At 44.1% G+C, this 21,783-nt stretch overlaps 3 protein-coding genes and 1 long non-coding RNA gene across 4 annotated transcripts in view; 1 reads left to right on the forward strand and 3 right to left on the reverse strand.

The window, feature by feature from the left end:
• On the reverse strand, nucleotides 1–3,089 carry LOC138841980 (uncharacterized). The gene is made up of 5 exons (XM_070043060.1): nucleotides 2,869–3,089; nucleotides 2,493–2,686; nucleotides 1,641–1,688; nucleotides 1,014–1,240; nucleotides 1–725 (listed from the first exon to the last, which is right to left on the reverse strand). The coding sequence occupies exons 1-5, from the start codon at nucleotides 3,034–3,036 to the stop codon at nucleotides 58–60; spliced, it is 1,305 nt and encodes a 434-aa protein (XP_069899161.1). The 5' UTR covers nucleotides 3,037–3,089; the 3' UTR covers nucleotides 1–57.
• The window catches only part of LOC138841981 (uncharacterized), a 26,108-nt gene continuing 5,989 nt past the window's right edge, over nucleotides 1,665–21,783 (forward strand). Inside the window, exons 1-3 of the long non-coding RNA XR_011376536.1 lie at nucleotides 1,665–1,831; nucleotides 10,276–10,439; nucleotides 18,889–19,052. This is a non-coding gene — a long non-coding RNA (uncharacterized lncRNA). The remainder of the gene's footprint in view (nucleotides 1,832–10,275; nucleotides 10,440–18,888; nucleotides 19,053–21,783) is intronic.
• On the reverse strand, nucleotides 8,609–11,697 carry LOC138841979 (uncharacterized). The gene is made up of 5 exons (XM_070043059.1): nucleotides 11,477–11,697; nucleotides 11,101–11,294; nucleotides 10,249–10,296; nucleotides 9,622–9,848; nucleotides 8,609–9,333 (listed from the first exon to the last, which is right to left on the reverse strand). The coding sequence occupies exons 1-5, from the start codon at nucleotides 11,642–11,644 to the stop codon at nucleotides 8,666–8,668; spliced, it is 1,305 nt and encodes a 434-aa protein (XP_069899160.1). The 5' UTR covers nucleotides 11,645–11,697; the 3' UTR covers nucleotides 8,609–8,665.
• LOC138841978 (uncharacterized) lies at nucleotides 17,219–20,310 on the reverse strand. Its single transcript, XM_070043058.1, has 5 exons — nucleotides 20,090–20,310; nucleotides 19,714–19,907; nucleotides 18,862–18,909; nucleotides 18,235–18,461; nucleotides 17,219–17,943 (listed from the first exon to the last, which is right to left on the reverse strand). The coding sequence occupies exons 1-5, from the start codon at nucleotides 20,255–20,257 to the stop codon at nucleotides 17,276–17,278; spliced, it is 1,305 nt and encodes a 434-aa protein (XP_069899159.1). The 5' UTR covers nucleotides 20,258–20,310; the 3' UTR covers nucleotides 17,219–17,275.

A 21,783-nucleotide genomic window follows, 5' to 3' on the forward strand; every position in this document is an offset into this window, starting at 1 on the left:
AACACGGTATTTAGGATTCATGAATTGTACACCATAAACGTAGACATTTTAATAAACTTAGAAGAATAAATACAAATAACAATTGATAACTATCAGAACAAAAAGAAAAATATAGATATACCCAAGGAGAGGGGAGGGGAGCTCTAAGTCTAGGTCGGCCTCGAAGTGGCCTTCAGGCCCAAATTCCACCTCCCAGTCCTCAGAGGGTTCTACCTCCTCCCAGAAGACAGGATTTTCTCCTGGAGTACAGGGAGGGGCAGATTCTAATTTCTCAGTTGGAGATTGGTTCTCCTGCAGCAGGACAGATTTGTCCACATATTCTGTGAGGACAGATGCACTTTCCTGAGGTGCATCTAATATTTGGGCCTCACCAATTGGTTCCCCTGCACACAGGCTGGGGACATTTTCCATTAACCCCGCATGTGATACTCTATCCAGCCCACCAGGAGGTGTGCTGCTCTGACTGGTTTGGGGCTGATCTGGGCCAACTTCCTTTAGGGTCCCTACAGGTGCATCTGTGTCCCCTGTGGGGTTCAGACCCAGTGGCATATCCACAGGAATCACCACCTCTTTGGGCCTCACTGCAAATGCATCTAACCCCTCTACATGCACATGCTTTGTGGAGTCCAGTGATGGCTCCAGATCTCCATCCATCACCGCCCCTGACATCACCGATGGCTTCTTTCTCTGGAGGTCAGGAGAAGCTGCTCTATGGCGGTCAAAACCTGAGAACAGAAAGAGGTCAAGCATTTTGAGAGTGGACTCTGGCTGTTAAAGTGGAAATAAACATCCATGAGGATCTAATGCAGGAAGTTGCAGTTTACTTTGGACTGAACACTGATGAGAAGGTAGGGTCTTTGCCATGAGTGGCGAAGTCCAAGTATTTTCAAAAATAGCACAAACACTGCCTGGCAGAGAATATCAGAAAAGGACATTCTGCCAACCTGGGTGGGAGCAAGCGCTCTCAGCCAGTTAGGACCCCCCCTAGAGGCCAGGGCTCCATCCCTACTCACAAGCTCTGAGGTGACTACACAGGGACTTCTTCCTCTTTTTCTTGTTCTCCTTCTTCATGGGCTCCTCCAGTTCACCAAGCAGAATGTGTAGGCGGAGGGCCAGGTCCGAGGAGGGCATGTGGAACATGGCATAATGGGTCAGTTCTTTGACGGTGTCTCGGTTCTGACGCTCACGGAAATCAGCAGGGTAGCAGTCCATCCACATAGTGAAGATGGAACAAAGGGTGCTGTGGGCAGATTGGTGACAAGAAGAGTGAGAGCCCGTCCTCCCCATCCTGAACCTCCATAGCCCCTTTCTGCAAGGACTCCTATTTGCAGACTGGCATGTTGGGAAGAGAGAATCCTGAGAGCAGGTTGATCTTCACAACCCACTTCTAGAAGATTCTGAAAGACAATACTCCAAAATCCTCATCATGATAGGTAACAAAAAGGTTGTTTTCCAACAGAGAGTCCACAAACACACCATAGCTGTGTCCTCTGCCTTCCATTCAAGTCCCAAGCCCCTCTCTGCCCCTTTGTTCAAATCCGAATTCGTGTGCAAATGAGACAACTGCACTTGGAATCAGAAGCCTCAAAAATGTCCACTTTGAAAGAAGGTGGCTTTTCTTGGTGCCACAGTCCACTTACCTCTTAATTTTTTGTTCTTCCTCATAATTATGGCCCCGGAATCTGTACCTATGAGAGGAGAGGAGGAAGTCAGCTCTCTGGTTCTATGGGACTGGCTCATCCAGATGGGAAGGAAGTCTGACACATCATTGAGACATGGCTATACAGTTCAGCGAAAATTCTGCTAGCAGGCTGATATGCATCTGTCCAAGGTAAATGTGCCCGTGGCTCATGCTTCTAATCCTGGCTGATCAGGAGCATGAAATCTCACAATCACAGTGTGAAGACAGTACTCTACTGTAAAGGTCTAAACACTCTAATTCTCAAAAGGCCAGAATTGACCCTGCAGTTCGATTGGTGCAGTGCTAGTCCTGAGCACCAATGGGACAGCATCAGGCCCTGATTTCAGGTTGCAGAACTGGCACACACATGAACATAATTGCTTCAGGGGTTATAAATCAGCCAAAATAATCCCTCCGTGACAGCTCAGAAGTGATCCAGCCTCCAGTCCACCGCCTCCTCCAGCCTTTCTTCTGTCTACATTACTTCACAGGCTTCCTAATGCTACTGAAATCTTATTTACTAATGGGAAATGTGATTTCCTAGAACCTCACCTAGGGGAGGGAAGAAGTTGGGTGACACAGGCACATGCCTGTAATCAGAGCCCTGATTTCTGCGTCTCCAGTTGTTTCTGAGGGAAATGCCCTGGGCAGGCCACTACCAAGAAACTAGCCAGGGTGTGCAATTCTTTGTCTCATGCCAAGCTCCATTAGAAGACCCCCGTAAAATCAACAGGTTCAGAGAGGTGTCAAGTATTCCCCAACTCGGCCAGGAGGGGCTGAGCAGCCCTGGATTGGAAAGGGAAACACTCACTTTTTAAATACAATATCCAGCACTTGCTCCATTGTCCCCCACTGCCTGTAATTGTGGAGGAAGGCTCCAACATAGAAGAGATCGCCTTTCTGGTAGGCAGGGACCAGGTTCATCACTACCGTGTCCAGAAGGCCTGCCTCCGGGCTCCATATATTGGATGGCACATTCAGGGTCAGGGCTGACTCAGTGTCACACTAAGGTGGTAAAAAGAATGAAAGAAAACCATGGAAATGAGAACACAGTTCAAAATGAACAATTGGGATCGAATGGATTGAAAAACTATACAGAAAGCCTTATCTCAGTGTAGGCAAAAGCACATAAGAAGCTTCTAGTGCGGGCAGGTTGGGGTTAAGTGGGTTTCCTCTCATGAGTATACCTTGCCTGAGTTGCCTCGTGTGTTCCTTGATGTCCTGTAGGAAAAACCCCTGAGATGCTGGCTTCGTGGCTTGCCACTGATCCAGTGTCTGCAGCTTTGGCTGAGGCACCCATAGCTCTCTTGCCTGAGACCGGAGTCTCGCTTTCCGCGAATACAACACAAGAACATCTTTCTCGTTCGCGAGTCGCAGGCCAAGTGAGCTGGCTTGAGCCAACTGTCGGGTACAGTTGCCTGCTATCAGGGTTCCGTGTTCTATTCCATTGTGAAGGAGGCAGGGTCACCTCTCAGGGCCCAATGACCTTTTACTGCTTCCTCACACAAGAAAAATCCCCTCCCCCATATCACCATGTGTACATGTAGACGTAGTTCAAAGCACATCTTGTTTGTCCAATCCTAAGTTGCTAGGCCCAGGCGCTGCTATGGCCTCAGCTTCCAAGAGCCAGTCCTAGGTCACATCCATGCCCTATTTGTCACTAGTCCTCTCCTTCTGCACAAATCATTTTGCTTCTCAGGGCCTTCTCTGCCTGCCACCTCCTTCTTGCACGTATTTTGACATCAACATCCTAGGTCATTGTTAACTTTCTGTAGCCTTATCTCTTGGTCCTTGAAGCCTCTCTGTTCTGTCATCTGGAGCTCATGCAAATACTTAGAAATGGGAAAGTCAAAGAAGTATTGGAAAATAAACAGTACACACATAATCAGACATTGTGACAGGTGTCCATTTTTGTAAGAGAGAAGTCTATTTTTTTATACTTGAATGAAATTTCATGGAGGCAAGCAGAGAAAGGAAGAGATGCTGCATTCCCTTATTATCACAACTAGGATTTCTTTTTACTATAGCTTTGAAGGATTTCGTATTTAAGGATAGAAAACTGCTCCTGTGCTTTTTACAAGCTACTCGTTTATACAGTTATTTGCCTCTGAAGTCTTGGCTTCTGTTTCCTATGATCTATCCTCCTCCTCAACACAAATGCGAAGGGGGGATTCCACAAATCCTGAGCTGTTGTCCATTCCCTGGATAAGAATTGAAGATACAATAGTGACTGTAATGTTGTGTGTGTGTCTGTGTGTTGTGTATGTCTGTGTCTGTGTCCGTGTGTCCACTGCCTGGCGTACATAATTGAGGATGCAAGTAGGTGGCCCAAGCTCTGAAAGATAACTGATTTGGAATAAAGCACTGGAACTTAGTGTATTTCTCCCGTTAGGGGATATATGAAGGACTTAGTATACCATTTAGGTAGGTAATTTATACTCACTGACAAGTTAATGAAATCACCTTCTTCATTCCCAGGTACACATTCCACTTGGAAATGTGTCAGTTGATGTGGTGGTTGATTAAGACCATGGTGTGCAGGAAAAGATGTTAGAAGAAACTCGAGTTTAACTTCTTACATATACATACAGACATGAAAATAGATTTCTACCTACTTGTGCATGTGTGGGCTAACATACACACACATGTTTTCTTGCTCCTGCCTCACTAGAAGAAGCCCACTTTAGTTCTAACAGCTCCATTTATAATGGCATTTTCCAATACAAGAAATTGTCAGTCTTGCTGAAGGCAGTGTTATTACCACCTTTGGATGGAAAGCAATACGATGAGCATATATCAGCATATCTACAACCAGATTTACAAAACCATAATTGTCTAACTATAACAGTTGTTGAAACACCAGTAGAAATGTAGAAGTCATGTAAAATTTCTGGGAGGTACACATGATGGCGAGCTAACATTTTATACAAACTTGAATCTCTGGACTCAGAGCATATAGGACAATTGTGTAGTACTTCAATAGCTTGATACAAGAGTGAGTACCGGTCCCAAACAACAATAAGCAACACTCGAGGACCGTCAGTTGTCTCAGGGTGACAAAATTCTTTTCTTATCACGTTTAAGTTAGGCTTCAAACCTTTGCTATGAGTCATTCACGTGACTTCTTAGAAAATCGGTTTCCAAACTCTTCCATGACTGGATGCTTGTGGGTAATGCGGGCAATGCTACCTAGTCAGGAGGGTAAATCTGAGCATCATGGTTCAATGCCAGGTCAGGCAGCAAAGTGCATGAGTCTCTTATCTCCAGTTAGCCACCAGAAAAATAGAAGGGTAGCTGTGACTCAAAGTGAAGAGCATTAACCTCCTGAAAATAGAGCTCAGAGACAGAGCCCACAACGTGAGTTCAAGCTCCACAGCCTACCACAAACAGAGAGAGAAACTTAGAGACAGAAATATCCCTGATCACTCCATTGAGAAATCTAAGATGTTTTCCTGTTCTTCCACAATTCACTACATAGTACCACATCATGCTTATCCATACTTGGCTAGCTAGCATCTATTTGGTGTTTCATAATTCATTCCACATGCTCCCATAGAACCTGAACAGCCATACACCCACTCACCAATTGGTTATTCTACATTTAGGCCAATAATATCTCCATGCCATCTACATGGTCAGCCGTATCATCTTTTCAGCACCATCACTGAATATGATTTCAATAATGAACACGTGGAGCACCCACAACTAAACCGTTTGCATAAATAGAAAACCTTTTGATTCATTAAGAAAAATTGTGTCCCACTTTAGAAAATATATTCTGAAAGGTCCTTACCTCCAGAGCATTTTTGTAGAAAAAAAAGACAGAGCGGAACCATCAAACTCTGAACATACAATGACTAAGAGGAATCTCTTTTAAGTAGTTTCCAGGGTGAAGTAAGTGGAGAGAGAAAAACAATCATACAACAGCCTGTCCTGTTCCCCATAGAGAAAAGACTCAGATTTGGCATAGCAGCTGGTGTCTGCAGGCTTCTTTGCTGTTTTCTTATGCAGGTAGTGGGTCATGAATTTCATGCTCTCACTTCAGTTGTTTCTACTGGTGGCTGGTGTTCTGCCACTTGAGCCAGTTCCCAGTTCCTGCTTCTTGAGGGTTAATTAGAGATATTATGACTTTCTAGTATTAAGAGAAACGAATCCCTCAAACTCAGCATTCTGCCTGTTTGACTAAATTAATGGTCAGGAGCTAGTTTGTGAGGGGAAACTTCATTTCTTTTCTCTATTTGATATATGTACCTAAAGGATAAGTCTGGCTATTGCTAAACTAATATGTAATATTCCCATTTCTATATATATCGCTTTGAAAAATTGTGTAAGTATCGAACAGACGGAATACAATTACATGGGCAAGGTAATGAGTACATTTCTTATCAAGCATTGTTGCCTCCTCTTTTGTTTCCCCTTCCTATCCCTTCCCATCTCCCCCCCCCACTGTCCCACTCTCCAAGACCCCCGCCCCCCAGGCCAAACTTGTAAAGTTCGTTTTTCCACAAAACAAGTTCGAATAACAAAAACGATACTTACCAGAAAGAACACTGCTGGAGCAATATCAATACCAAATTTCAAACTCTACTACAAAGCCATAGTAATCAAAACAGCTTGGTACTGGCACAAGAACAGACCTCAGGACCAATGGAATAGAATTGAAAACCCAGAAATGAACCTATAGACAGTTAGTCATCTAATCTTCCATAGGGGAGCTAAAAAAATCAAATGAAAGAAAGACAGCCTCTTCAGTAAATGGTGCTGGCAAAAGTGGTTAATCACTTGTAGAAAACTATAACTAGATCCTTATATATCACCTGCACCAGAATCAGCTCCAAATGGATCAAAGACCTCGGAGTCAAAGCAGACAACCGGAAAACATTACAGGATAGAATAGGAGAAATCCTAGGTCTCCTTGTCACAGGCTGAAATTTTCTTAATAGAGACTCAGAAACACAACAAACCAAAGAAAGTTTGGACAAATGGGATTGCATGAAATCGCAGAGCTTCTGTATGGCAAAGGACAGAGCTAGCAACATCAAAATAAAGCCCACAGATTGGGGGAAGATCTAAAATATATCTAAAATATACCTGGAACTCAAAAAATTAAATTCCTCAATAAGAAATCTTCAAAGAAACAACTGCCCAATAAATATGTGGGCTAAAGACTTAAAGAGAAACTTCTCTGAAGACGAAGGAAGGATGGCCTATAGACACATGAAGAAATGTTGAACCTCTCTAGCCATCACAGAAATGCAAATCAAAACAATGAGTACATTTCTTATCAAGCATTGTTGCCTCCTCCTTTGTTTTCCCTTACCATACCTTCCCATCTTCCCCCCCAACCCGTCTTCTCCTAGCCCCCCACCCCCGCGCCAGAGTTGTAAAGTTCGTTCTTCGACATAATGTCTTGGACATCTCATTGTTGCATTGGGTCCACCTATATCCCAATTTAAACAATTTGTTTTTTCCCTTCCCCCTCCACAAATTATACCAATATCAAATTCAGTGAAAACAGGGGTTATACCGTGAGGAAGGGACATACAAAACAACAAAAAATTATCTTATAAATATGTTAGAAACAATAGCAAGAAAGGAAAAACATTTCAGTCCTTATCTTGGGGTTCATTTCACCTAATATCAACTTATCTGTTTCTTCATGTCTCAGACATATACTAGTTATTGCAAATAAGGGAAACCATGGCACCTAGGTATCTTGGCACCTGGCTTACTTCACTTAATATAATTTTTTCCAAGTCTTTCCATTTCCTAACAAATGGGACAATGTCATTCTTTCTGATGAAGGCATAGAATTCCATTGTGTATATATACCACATTTTCTTAATCCGTTCATCTACTGAGGGGCATCTGGGTTGGTTCCATATCTTAGCTATGGTAAATAATGCTGCAATAAACATAGTTGTGCTGGTAGCTTTAGTCTGGTCTTTTCCTTGGTTTCAAACTACCATTGTGTGCCGGGTGGCAGTGGCTCACACCTGTAATTCAAGCTACTCAGGAGGCTTAGGTCTAAGGATCTCGGTTCACAGCCAGCCCAGGCAGGAAAGTCTGTGAGACTCTTACCTCCAATACACCACTAGAAAACCAGAAGTGGCGCTATGCCTCCAGTGGTAGAGCTGCAGAACACAGGGACAGCGTCTAAGCCAAGAGTTCAAGCCCCACGACTGACCAAAAATACCCAAAACAAACAAACTATCATCGCCCAAATTTTAAGCCTTAGATGTCTTCATCTTTTGTGCTAGTAGTGGAATTTTAACTCAGAGCCTTGAGCTTATTTTTTCTTCAGTGCTTAAACACACAACTGGAGCCATGAGTTCTTGACTTTTGCTGGCTCATTGGGTAAGTGTCTTTCAGATTTGTCTAGAAGGGCTGCTTTGAACCATCATCCTGAGGAATGATAGGGCACTCTTGAAGCTAGAATTATTGAGAAGGGCCATGACACCTGCCATGTCTTTGTCCATCTGGTTAAGTCTTATTTCTTCTATAGATGATGGCTTTTACTTTACAGTGTATATATTTCCTATGTTTTTGTTCAAATACTTTTTCCTCAAAGTAGATTTTTTATGTCATTTTGAGGTGAAAGTTTCTTATATATGTGCACAAAGCACAATGCGTGTGCATACAGACGTGAACTCACTGTTGGAACAAAGTTCCCTACGCAGTACTTTTAGTCTGGCTTTTGTCTCAATAGACAGAACAACTTTCAAGGGCATCTGGTTTGCTCTGTCCTAGAGCTTTAGCAGTGGCCCGATCACCCCATGCAGGCATGGGCTGGGTTCCTTGCACTCCCTGTGCATTGAACAGTTTCCTGTATATCCAGTGGGTTCCCTTGGGCAGCTCCAGGTCACTCTGTGTTTTGCCCCCACTCAAGACGCATGTGTCTGGGGTATCAGATTGTAGGTTGAAAAAAACACGGTATTTAGGATTCATGAATTGTACACCATAAACGTAGACATTTTAATAAACTTAGAAGAATAAATACAAATAACAATTGATAACTATCAGAACAAAAAGAAAAATATAGATATACCCAAGGAGAGGGGAGGGGAGCTCTAAGTCTAGGTCGGCCTCGAAGTGGCCTTCAGGCCCAAATTCCACCTCCCAGTCCTCAGAGGGTTCTACCTCCTCCCAGAAGACAGGATTTTCTCCTGGAGTACAGGGAGGGGCAGATTCTAATTTCTCAGTTGGAGATTGGTTCTCCTGCAGCAGGACAGATTTGTCCACATATTCTGTGAGGACAGATGCACTTTCCTGAGGTGCATCTAATATTTGGGCCTCACCAATTGGTTCCCCTGCACACAGGCTGGGGACATTTTCCATTAACCCCGCATGTGATACTCTATCCAGCCCACCAGGAGGTGTGCTGCTCTGACTGGTTTGGGGCTGATCTGGGCCAACTTCCTTTAGGGTCCCTACAGGTGCATCTGTGTCCCCTGTGGGGTTCAGACCCAGTGGCATATCCACAGGAATCACCACCTCTTTGGGCCTCACTGCAAATGCATCTAACCCCTCTACATGCACATGCTTTGTGGAGTCCAGTGATGGCTCCAGATCTCCATCCATCACCGCCCCTGACATCACCGATGGCTTCTTTCTCTGGAGGTCAGGAGAAGCTGCTCTATGGCGGTCAAAACCTGAGAACAGAAAGAGGTCAAGCATTTTGAGAGTGGACTCTGGCTGTTAACGTGGAAATAAACATCCATGAGGATCTAATGCAGGAAGTTGCAGTTTACTTTGGACTGAACACTGATGAGAAGGTAGGGTCTTTGCCATGAGTGGCGAAGTCCAAGTATTTTCAAAAATAGCACAAACACTGCCTGGCAGAGAATATCAGAAAAGGACATTCTGCCAACCTGGGTGGGAGCAAGCGCTCTCAGCCAGTTAGGACCCCCCCTAGAGGCCAGGGCTCCATCCCTACTCACAAGCTCTGAGGTGACTACACAGGGACTTCTTCCTCTTTTTCTTGTTCTCCTTCTTCATGGGCTCCTCCAGTTCACCAAGCAGAATGTGTAGGCGGAGGGCCAGGTCCGAGGAGGGCATGTGGAACATGGCATAATGGGTCAGTTCTTTGACGGTGTCTCGGTTCTGACGCTCACGGAAATCAGCAGGGTAGCAGTCCATCCACATAGTGAAGATGGAACAAAGGGTGCTGTGGGCAGATTGGTGACAAGAAGAGTGAGAGCCCGTCCTCCCCATCCTGAACCTCCATAGCCCCTTTCTGCAAGGACTCCTATTTGCAGACTGGCATGTTGGGAAGAGAGAATCCTGAGAGCAGGTTGATCTTCACAACCCACTTCTAGAAGATTCTGAAAGACAATACTCCAAAATCCTCATCATGATAGGTAACAAAAAGGTTGTTTTCCAACAGAGAGTCCACAAACACACCATAGCTGTGTCCTCTGCCTTCCATTCAAGTCCCAAGCCCCTCTCTGCCCCTTTGTTCAAATCCGAATTCGTGTGCAAATGAGACAACTGCACTTGGAATCAGAAGCCTCAAAAATGTCCACTTTGAAAGAAGGTGGCTTTTCTTGGTGCCACAGTCCACTTACCTCTTAATTTTTTGTTCTTCCTCATAGTTATGGCCCCGGAATCTGTACCTATGAGAGGAGAGGAGGAAGTCAGCTCTCTGGTTCTATGGGACTGGCTCATCCAGATGGGAAGGAAGTCTGACACATCATTGAGACATGGCTACACAGTTCAGCGAAAATTCTGCTAGCAGGCTGATATGCATCTGTCCAAGGTAAATGTGCCCGTGGCTCATGCTTCTAATCCTGGCTGATCAGGAGCATGAAATCTCACAATCACAGTGTGAAGACAGTACTCTACTGTAAAGGTCTAAACACTCTAATTCTCAAAAGGCCAGAATTGACCCTGCAGTTCGATTGGTGCAGTGCTAGTCCTGAGCACCAATGGGACAGCATCAGGCCCTGATTTCAGGTTGCAGAACTGGCACACACATGAACATAATTGCTTCAGGGGTTATAAATCAGCCAAAATAATCCCTCCGTGACAGCTCAGAAGTGATCCAGCCTCCAGTCCACCGCCTCCTCCAGCCTTTCTTCTGTCTACATTACTTCACAGGCTTCCTAATGCTACTGAAATCTTATTTACTAATGGGAAATGTGATTTCCTAGAACCTCACCTAGGGGAGGGAAGAAGTTGGGTGACACAGGCACATGCCTGTAATCAGAGCCCTGATTTCTGCGTCTCCAGTTGTTTCTGAGGGAAATGCCCTGGGCAGGCCACTACCAAGAAACTAGCCAGGGTGTGCAATTCTTTGTCTCATGCCAAGCTCCATTAGAAGACCCCCGTAAAATCAACAGGTTCAGAGAGGTGTCAAGTATTCCCCAACTCGGCCAGGAGGGGCTGAGCAGCCCTGGATTGGAAAGGGAAACACTCACTTTTTAAATACAATATCCAGCACTTGCTCCATTGTCCCCCACTGCCTGTAATTGTGGAGGAAGGCTCCAACATAGAAGAGATCGCCTTTCTGGTAGGCAGGGACCAGGTTCATCACTACCGTGTCCAGAAGGCCTGCCTCCGGGCTCCATATATTGGATGGCACATTCAGGGTCAGGGCTGACTCAGTGTCACACTAAGGTGGTAAAAAGAATGAAAGAAAACCATGGAAATGAGAACACAGTTCAAAATGAACAATTGGGATCGAATGGATTGAAAAACTATACAGAAAGCCTTATCTCAGTGTAGGCAAAAGCACATAAGAAGCTTCTAGTGCGGGCAGGTTGGGGTTAAGTGGGTTTCCTCTCATGAGTATACCTTGCCTGAGTTGCCTCGTGTGTTCCTTGATGTCCTGTAGGAAAAACCCCTGAGATGCTGGCTTCGTGGCTTGCCACTGATCCAGTGTCTGCAGCTTTGGCTGAGGCACCCATAGCTCTCTTGCCTGAGACCGGAGTCTCGCTTTCCGCGAATACAACACAAGAACATCTTTCTCGTTCGCGAGTCGCAGGCCAAGTGAGCTGGCTTGAGCCAACTGTCGGGTACAGTTGCCTGCTATCAGGGTTCCGTGTTCTATTCCATTGTGAAGGAGGCAGGGTCACCTCTCAGGGCCCAATGACCTTTTACTGCTTCCTCACACAAGAAAAATCCCCTCCCCCATATCACCATGTGTACATGTAGACGTAGTTCAAAGCACATCTTGTTTGTCCAATCCTAAGTTGCTAGGCCCAGGCGCTGCTATGGCCTCAGCTTCCAAGAGCCAGTCCTAGGTCACATCCATGCCCTATTTGTCACTAGTCCTCTCCTTCTGCACAAATCATTTTGCTTCTCAGGGCCTTCTCTGCCTGCCACCTCCTTCTTGCACGTATTTTGACATCAACATCCTAGGTCATTGTTAACTTTCTGTAGCCTTATCTCTTGGTCCTTGAAGCCTCTCTGTTCTGTCATCTGGAGCTCATGCAAATACTTAGAAATGGGAAAGTCAAAGAAGTATTGGAAAATAAACAGTACACACATAATCAGACATTGTGACAGGTGTCCATTTTTGTAAGAGAGAAGTCTATTTTTTTATACTTGAATGAAATTTCATGGAGGCAAGCAGAGAAAGGAAGAGATGCTGCATTCCCTTATTATCACAACTAGGATTTCTTTTTACTATAGCTTTGAAGGATTTCGTATTTAAGGATAGAAAACTGCTCCTGTGCTTTTTACAAGCTACTCGTTTATACAGTTATTTGCCTCTGAAGTCTCGGCTTCTGTTTCCTATGATCTATCCTCCTCCTCAACACAAATGCGAAGGGGGGATTCCACAAATCCTGAGCTGTTGTCCATTCTCTGGATAAGAATTGAAGATACAATAGTGACTGTAATGTTGTGTGTGTGTCTGTGTGTTGTGTATGTCTGTGTCTGTGTCCGTGTGTCCACTGCCTGGCGTACATAATTGAGGATGCAAGTAGGTGGCCCAAGCTCTGAAAGATAACTGATTTGGAATAAAGCACTGGAACTTAGTGTATTTCTCCCGTTAGGGGATATATGAAGGACTTAGTATACCATTTAGGTAGGTAATTTATACTCACTGACAAGTTAATGAAATCACCTTCTTCATTCCCAGGTACACATTCCACTTGGAAATGTGTCAGTTGATGTGGTGGTTGATTAAGACCATGGTGTGCAGGAAAAGATGTTAGAAGAAACTCGAGTTTAACTTCTTACATATACATACAGACATGAAAATAGATTTCTACCTACTTGTGCATGTGTGGGCTAACATACACACACATGTTTTCTTGCTCCTGCCTCACTAGAAGAAGCCCACTTTAGTTCTAACAGCTCCATTTATAATGGCATTTTCCAATACAAGAAATTGTCAGTCTTGCTGAAGGCAGTGTTATTACCACCTTTGGATGGAAAGCAGTACGATGAGCATATATCAGCATATCTACAACCAGATTTACAAAACCATAATTGTCTAACTATAACAGTTGTTGAAACACCAGTAGAAATGTAGAAGTCATGTAAAATTTCTGGGAGGTACACATGATGGCGAGCTAACATTTTATACAAACTTGAATCTCTGGACTCAGAGCATATAGGACAATTGTGTAGTACTTCAATAGCTTGATACAAGAGTGAGTACCGGTCCCAAACAACAATAAGCAACACTCGAGGACCGTCAGTTGTCTCAGGGTGACAAAATTCTTTTCTTATCACGTTTAAGTTAGGCTTCAAACCTTTGCTATGAGTCATTCACGTGACTTCTTAGAAAATCGGTTTCCAAACTCTTCCATGACTGGATGCTTGTGGGTAATGCGGGCAATGCTACCTAGTCAGGAGGGTAAATCTGAGCATCATGGTTCAATGCCAGGTCAGGCAGCAAAGTGCATGAGTCTCTTATCTCCAGTTAGCCACCAGAAAAATAGAAGGGTAGCTGTGACTCAAAGTGAAGAGCATTAACCTCCTGAAAATAGAGCTCAGAGACAGAGCCCACAACGTGAGTTCAAGCTCCACAGCCTACCACAAACAGAGAGAGAAACTTAGAGACAGAAATATCCCTGATCACTCCATTGAGAAATCTAAGATGTTTTCCTGTTCTTCCACAATTCACTACATAGTACCACATCATGCTTATCCATACTTGGCTAGCTAGCATCTATTTGGTGTTTCATAATTCATTCCACATGCTCCCATAGAACCTGAACAGCCATACACCCACTCACCAATTGGTTATTCTACATTTAGGCCAATAATATCTCCATGCCATCTACATGGTCAGCCGTATCATCTTTTCAGCACCATCACTGAATATGATTTCAATAATGAACACGTGGAGCACCCACAACTAAACCGTTTGCATAAATAGAAAACCTTTTGATTCATTAAGAAAAATTGTGTCCCACTTTAGAAAATATATTCTGAAAGGTCCTTACCTCCAGAGCATTTTTGTAGAAAAAAAAGACAGAGCGGAACCATCAAACTCTGAACATACAATGACTAAGAGGAATCTCTTTTAAGTAGTTTCCAGGGTGAAGTAAGTGGAGAGAGAAAAACAATCATACAACAGCCTGTCCTGTTCCCCATAGAGAAAAGACTCAGATTTGGCATAGCAGCTGGTGTCTGCAGGCTTCTTTGCTGTTTTCTTATGCAGGTAGTGGGTCATGAATTTCATGCTCTCACTTCAGTTGTTTCTACTGGTGGCTGGTGTTCTGCCACTTGAGCCAGTTCCCAGTTCCTGCTTCTTGAGGGTTAATTAGAGATATTATGACTTTCTAGTATTAAGAGAAACGAATCCCTCAAACTCAGCATTCTGCCTATTTGACTAAATTAATGGTCAGGAGCTAGTTTGTGAGGGGAAACTTCATTTCTTTTCTCTATTTGATATATGTACCTAAAGGATAAGTCTGGCTATTGCTAAACTAATATGTAATATTCCCATTTCTATATATATCGCTTTGAAAAATTGTGTAAGTATCGAACAGACGGAATACAATTACATGGGCAAGGTAATGAGTACATTTCTTATCAAGCATTGTTGCCTCCTCTTTTGTTTCCCCTTCCTATCCCTTCCCATCTCCCCCCCCCCCACTGTCCCACTCTCCAAGACCCCCGCCCCCCAGGCCAAACTTGTAAAGTTCGTTTTTCCACAAAACAAGTTCGAATAACAAAAACGATACTTACCAGAAAGAACACTGCTGGAGCAATATCAATACCAAATTTCAAACTCTACTACAAAGCCATAGTAATCAAAACAGCTTGGTACTGGCACAAGAACAGACCTCAGGACCAATGGAATAGAATTGAAAACCCAGAAATGAACCTATAGACAGTTAGTCATCTAATCTTCCATAGGGGAGCTAAAAAAATCAAATGAAAGAAAGACAGCCTCTTCAGTAAATGGTGCTGGCAAAAGTGGTTAATCACTTGTAGAAAACTATAACTAGATCCTTATATATCACCTGCACCAGAATCAGCTCCAAATGGATCAAAGACCTCGGAGTCAAAGCAGACAACCGGAAAACATTACAGGATAGAATAGGAGAAATCCTAGGTCTCCTTGTCACAGGCTGAAATTTTCTTAATAGAGACTCAGAAACACAACAAACCAAAGAAAGTTTGGACAAATGGGATTGCATGAAATTGCAGAGCTTCTGTATGGCAAAGGACAGAGCTAGCAACATCAAAATAAAGCCCACAGATTGGGGGAAGATCTAAAATATATCTAAAATATACCTGGAACTCAAAAAATTAAATTCCTCAATAAGAAATCTTCAAAGAAACAACTGCCCAATAAATATGTGGGCTAAAGACTTAAAGAGAAACTTCTCTGAAGACGAAGGAAGGATGGCCTATAGACACATGAAGAAATGTTGAACCTCTCTAGCCATCACAGAAATGCAAATCAAAACAATGAGTACATTTCTTATCAAGCATTGTTGCCTCCTCCTTTGTTTTCCCTTACCATACCTTCCCATCTTTCCCCCCAACCCGTCTTCTCCTAGCCCCCCACCCCCGCGCCAGAGTTGTAAAGTTCGTTCTTCGACATAATGTCTTGGACATCTCATTGTTGCATTGGGTCCACTTATATCCCAATTTAAACAATTTGTTTTTTCCCTTCCCCCTCCACAAATTATACCAATATCAAATTCAGTGAAAACAGGGGTTATACCGTGAGGGAGGGACATACAAAACAACAAAAAATTATCTTATAAATATGTTAGAAACAATAGCAAGAAAGGAAAAACATTTCAGTCCTTATCTTGGGGTTCATTTCACCTAATATCAACTTATCTGTTTCTTCATGTCTCAGACATATACTAGTTATTGCAAATAAGGGAAACCATGGCACCTAGGTATCTTGGCACCTGGCTTACTTCACTTAATATAATTTTTTCCAAGTCTTTCCATTTCCTAACAAATGGGACAATGTCATTCTTTCTGATGAAGGCATAGAATTCCATTGTGTATATATACCACATTTTCTTAATCCGTTCATCTACTGAGGGGCATCTGGGTTGGTTCCATATCTTAGCTATGGTAAATAATGCTGCAATAAACATAGTTGTGCTGGTAGCTTTAGTCTGGTCTTTTCCTTGGTTTCAAACTACCATTGTGTGCCGGGTGGCAGTGGCTCACACCTGTAATTCAAGCTACTCAGGAGGCTTAGGTCTAAGGATCTCGGTTCACAGCCAGCCCAGGCAGGAAAGTCTGTGAGACTCTTACCTCCAATACACCACTAGAAAACCAGAAGTGGCGCTATGCCTCCAGTGGTAGAGCTGCAGAACACAGGGACAGCGTCTAAGCCAAGAGTTCAAGCCCCACGACTGACCAAAAATACCCAAAACAAACAAACTATCATCGCCCAAATTTTAAGCCTTAGATGTCTTCATCTTTTGTGCTAGTAGTGGAATTTTAACTCAGAGCCTTGAGCTTATTTTTTCTTCAGTGCTTAAACACACAACTGGAGCCATGAGTTCTTGACTTTTGCTGGCTCATTGGGTAAGTGTCTTTCAGATTTGTCTAGAAGGGCTGCTTTGAACCATCATCCTGAGGAATGATAGGGCACTCTTGAAGCTAGAATTATTGAGAAGGGCCATGACACCTGCCATGTCTTTGTCCATCTGGTTAAGTCTTATTTCTTCTATAGATGATGGCTTTTACTTTACAGTGTATATATTTCCTATGTTTTTGTTCAAATACTTTTTCCTCAAAGTAGATTTTTTATGTCATTTTGAGGTGAAAGTTTCTTATATATGTGCACAAAGCACAATGCGTGTGCATACAGACGTGAACTCACTGTTGGAACAAAGTTCCCTACGCAGTACTTTTAGTCTGGCTTTTGTCTCAATAGACAGAACAACTTTCAAGGGCATCTGGTTTGCTCTGTCCTAGAGCTTTAGCAGTGGCCCGATCACCCCATGCAGGCATGGGCTGGGTTCCTTGCACTCCCTGTGCATTGAACAGTTTCCTGTATATCCAGTGGGTTCCCTTGGGCAGCTCCAGGTCACTCTGTGTTTTGCCCCCACTCAAGACGCATGTGTCTGGGGTATCAGATTGTAGGTTGAAAAAAACACGGTATTTAGGATTCATGAATTGTACACCATAAACGTAGACATTTTAATAAACTTAGAAGAATAAATACAAATAACAATTGATAACTATCAGAACAAAAAGAAAAATATAGATATACCCAAGGAGAGGGGAGGGGAGCTCTAAGTCTAGGTCGGCCTCGAAGTGGCCTTCAGGCCCAAATTCCACCTCCCAGTCCTCAGAGGGTTCTACCTCCTCCCAGAAGACAGGATTTTCTCCTGGAGTACAGGGAGGGGCAGATTCTAATTTCTCAGTTGGAGATTGGTTCTCCTGCAGCAGGACAGATTTGTCCACATATTCTGTGAGGACAGATGCACTTTCCTGAGGTGCATCTAATATTTGGGCCTCACCAATTGGTTCCCCTGCACACAGGCTGGGGACATTTTCCATTAACCCCGCATGTGATACTCTATCCAGCCCACCAGGAGGTGTGCTGCTCTGACTGGTTTGGGGCTGATCTGGGCCAACTTCCTTTAGGGTCCCTACAGGTGCATCTGTGTCCCCTGTGGGGTTCAGACCCAGTGGCATATCCACAGGAATCACCACCTCTTTGGGCCTCACTGCAAATGCATCTAACCCCTCTACATGCACATGCTTTGTGGAGTCCAGTGATGGCTCCAGATCTCCATCCATCACCGCCCCTGACATCACCGATGGCTTCTTTCTCTGGAGGTCAGGAGAAGCTGCTCTATGGCGACCAAAACCTGAGAACAGAAAGAGGTCAAGGATTTTGAGAGTGGACTCTGGCTGTTAACGTGGAAATAAATTTCCATGAGGATCTAATGCAGGAAGTTGCAGTTTACTTTGGACTGAACACTGATGAGAAGGTAGGGTCTTTCCCATGAGTGGCTAAGCCCGAGTATTTTCACAAATAGCACAAACACTGCCTGGCAGAGAATATCAGAAAAGGACATTGTGCCAACCTGGGTGGGAGCAAGCGCTCTCAGCCAGTTAGGACCCCCCCGCCTAGAGGCCAGGGCCCCATCCCTACTCACAAGCTCTGAGGTGACTACACAGGGACTTCTTCCTCTTTTTCTTGTTCTCCTTCTTCATGGGCTCCTCCAGTTCACCAAGCAGAATGTGTAGGCGGAGGGCCAGGTCCGAGGAGGGCATGTGGAACATGGCATAATGGGTCAGTTCTTTGACGGTGTCTCGGTTCTGACGCTCACGGAAATCAGCAGGGTAGCAGTCCATCCACATAGTGAAGATGGAACAAAGGGTGCTGTGGGCAGATTGGTGACAAGAAGAGTGAGAGCCCGTCCTCCCCATCCTGAACCTCCATAGCCCCTTTCTGCAAGGACTCCTATTTGCAGACTGGCATGTTGGGAAGAGAGAATCCTGAGAGCAGGTTGATCTTCACAACCCACTTCTAGAAGATTCTGAAAGACAATACTCCAAAATCCTCACCATGATAGGTAACAAGAAGGTTGTTTTCCAACAGAGAGTCCACAAACACACCATAGCTGTGTCCTCTGCCTTCCATTCAAGTCCCAAGCCCCTCTCTGCCCCTTTGTTCAAATCCGAATTCGTGTGCAAAAGAGACAACTGCACTTGGAATCAGAAGCCTCAAAAATGTCCACTTTGAAAGAAGGTGGCTTTTCTTGGTGCCACAGTCCACTTACCTCTTAATTTTTTGTTCTTCCTCATAGTTATGGCCCCGGAATCTGTACCTATGAGAGGAGAGGAGGAAGTCAGCTCTCTGGTTCTATGGGACTGGCTCATCCAGATGGGAAGGAAGTCTGACACATCATTGAGACATGGCTACACAGTTCAGCGAAAATTCTGCTAGCAGGCTGATATGCATCTGTCCAAGGTAAATGTGCCCGTGGCTCATGCTTCTAATCCTGGCTGATCAGGAGCATGAAATCTCACAATCACAGTGTGAAGACAGTACTCTACTGTAAAGGTCTAAACACTCTAATTCTCAAAAGGCCAGAATTGACCCTGCAGTTCGATTGGTGCAGTGCTAGTCCTGAGCACCAATGGGACAGCATCAGGCCCTGATTTCAGGTTGCAGAACTGGCACACACATGAACATAATTGCTTCAGGGGTTATAAATCAGCCAAAATAATCCCTCCGTGACAGCTCAGAAGTGATCCAGCCTCCAGTCCACCGCCTCCTCCAGCCTTTCTTCTGTCTACATTACTTCACAGGCTTCCTAATGCTACTGAAATCTTATTTACTAATGGGAAATGTGATTTCCTAGAACCTCACCTAGGGGAGGGAAGAAGTTGGGTGACACAGGCACATGCCTGTAATCAGAGCCCTGATTTCTGCGTCTCCAGTTGTTTCTGAGGGAAATGCCCTGGGCAGGCCACTACCAAGAAACTAGCCAGGGTGTGCAATTCTTTGTCTCATGCCAAGCTCCATTAGAAGACCCCCGTAAAATCAACAGGTTCAGAGAGGTGTCAAGTATTCCCCAACTCGGCCAGGAGGGGCTGAGCAGCCCTGGATTGGAAAGGGAAACACTCACTTTTTAAATACAATATCCAGCACTTGCTCCATTGTCCCCCACTGCCTGTAATTGTGGAGGAAGGCTCCAACATAGAAGAGATCGCCTTTCTGGTAGGCAGGGACCAGGTTCATCACTACCGTGTCCAGAAGGCCTGCCTCCGGGCTCCATATATTGGATGGCACATTCAGGGTCAGGGCTGACTCAGTGTCACACTAAGGTGGTAAAAAGAATGAAAGAAAACCATGGAAATGAGAACACAGTTCAAAATGAACAATTGGGATCGAATGGATTGAAAAACTATACAGAAAGCCTTATCTCAGTGTAGGCAAAAGCACATAAGAAGCTTCTAGTGCGGGCAGGTTGGGGTTAAGTGGGTTTCCTCTCATGAGTATACCTTGCCTGAGTTGCCTCGTGTGTTCCTTGATGTCCTGTAGGAAAAACCCCTGAGATGCTGGCTTCGTGGCTTGCCACTGATCCAGTGTCTGCAGCTTTGGCTGAGGCACCCATAGCTCTCTTGCCTGAGACCGGAGTCTCGCTTTCCGCGAATACAACACAAGAACATCTTTCTCGTTCGCGAGTCGCAGGCCAAGTGAGCTGGCTTGAGCCAACTGTCGGGTACAGTTGCCTGCTATCAGGGTTCCGTGTTCTATTCCATTGTGAAGGAGGCAGGGTCACCTCTCAGGGCCCAATGACCTTTTACTGCTTCCTCACACAAGAAAAATCCCCTCCCCCATATCACCATGTGTACATGTAGACGTAGTTCAAAGCACATCTTGTTTGTCCAATCCTAAGTTGCTAGGCCCAGGCGCTGCTATGGCCTCAGCTTCCAAGAGCCAGTCCTAGGTCACATCCATGCCCTATTTGTCACTAGTCCTCTCCTTCTGCACAAATCATTTTGCTTCTCAGGGCCTTCTCTGCCTGCCACCTCCTTCTTGCACGTATTTTGACATCAACATCCTAGGTCATTGTTAACTTTCTGTAGCCTTATCTCTTGGTCCTTGAAGCCTCTCTGTTCTGTCATCTGGAGCTCATGCAAATACTTAGAAATGGGAAAGTCAAAGAAGTATTGGAAAATAAACAGTACACACATAATCAGACATTGTGACAGGTGTCCATTTTTGTAAGAGAGAAGTCTATTTTTTTATACTTGAATGAAATTTCATGGAGGCAAGCAGAGAAAGGAAGAGATGCTGCATTCCCTTATTATCACAACTAGGATTTCTTTTTACTATAGCTTTGAAGGATTTCGTATTTAAGGATAGAAAACTGCTCCTGTGCTTTTTACAAGCTACTCGTTTATACAGTTATTTGCCTCTGAAGTCTTGGCTTCTGTTTCCTATGATCTATCCTCCTCCTCAACACAAATGCGAAGGGGGGATTCCACAAATCCTGAGCTGTTGTCCATTCTCTGGATAAGAATTGAAGATACAATAGTGACTGTAATGTTGTGTGTGTGTCTGTGTGTTGTGTATGTCTGTGTCTGTGTCCGTGTGTCCACTGCCTGGCGTACATAATTGAGGATGCAAGTAGGTGGCCCAAGCTCTGAAAGATAACTGATTTGGAATAAAGCACTGGAACTTAGTGTATTTCTCCCGTTAGGGGATATATGAAGGACTTAGTATACCATTTAGGTAGGTAATTTATACTCACTGACAAGTTAATGAAATCACCTTCTTCATTCCCAGGTACACATTCCACTTGGAAATGTGTCAGTTGATGTGGTGGTTGATTAAGACCATGGTGTGCAGGAAAAGATGTTAGAAGAAACTCGAGTTTAACTTCTTACATATACATACAGACATGAAAATAGATTTCTACCTACTTGTGCATGTGTGGGCTAACATACACACACATGTTTTCTTGCTCCTGCCTCACTAGAAGAAGCCCACTTTAGTTCTAACAGCTCCATTTATAATGGCATTTTCCAATACAAGAAATTGTCAGTCTTGCTGAAGGCAGTGTTATTACCACCTTTGGATGGAAAGCAGTACGATGAGCATATATCAGCATATCTACAACCAGATTTACAAAACCATAATTGTCTAACTATAACAGTTGTTGAAACACCAGTAGAAATGTAGAAGTCAT

Source organism: Dipodomys merriami, unplaced genomic scaffold (assembly GCF_024711535.1).
Source record: "Dipodomys merriami isolate MVZ:Mamm:240054 unplaced genomic scaffold, mDipMer1.0.p SCAF_33, whole genome shotgun sequence".
NCBI lineage: Eukaryota > Metazoa > Chordata > Mammalia > Rodentia > Heteromyidae > Dipodomys > Dipodomys merriami.

Excerpts from the sequence above, each read along its gene's own strand:
- LOC138841980 (XM_070043060.1), bottom strand. The coding sequence starts at position 3,036 with ATGTTCTTGTGTTGTATTCGCGGAAAGCGAGACTCCGGTCTCAGGCAA. Across the intron at positions 1,689-2,492 it reads CTGGATATTGTATTTAAAAA|GTACAGATTCCGGGGCCATA; the intron begins GTGAGTGTTTCC and ends CTCCTCTCATAG. Across the intron at positions 726-1,013 it reads GTGTAGTCACCTCAGAGCTT|GTTTTGACCGCCATAGAGCA; the intron begins GTGAGTAGGGAT and ends TTCTGTTCTCAG.
- LOC138841979 (XM_070043059.1), bottom strand. The coding sequence starts at position 11,644 with ATGTTCTTGTGTTGTATTCGCGGAAAGCGAGACTCCGGTCTCAGGCAA. Across the intron at positions 10,297-11,100 it reads CTGGATATTGTATTTAAAAA|GTACAGATTCCGGGGCCATA; the intron begins GTGAGTGTTTCC and ends CTCCTCTCATAG. Across the intron at positions 9,849-10,248 it reads GAAGAACAAAAAATTAAGAG|CACCCTTTGTTCCATCTTCA; the intron begins GTAAGTGGACTG and ends ATCTGCCCACAG.
- LOC138841978 (XM_070043058.1), bottom strand. The coding sequence starts at position 20,257 with ATGTTCTTGTGTTGTATTCGCGGAAAGCGAGACTCCGGTCTCAGGCAA. Across the intron at positions 19,908-20,089 it reads CACGAGGCAACTCAGGCAAG|TGTGACACTGAGTCAGCCCT; the intron begins GTATACTCATGA and ends TTACCACCTTAG. Across the intron at positions 18,910-19,713 it reads CTGGATATTGTATTTAAAAA|GTACAGATTCCGGGGCCATA; the intron begins GTGAGTGTTTCC and ends CTCCTCTCATAG.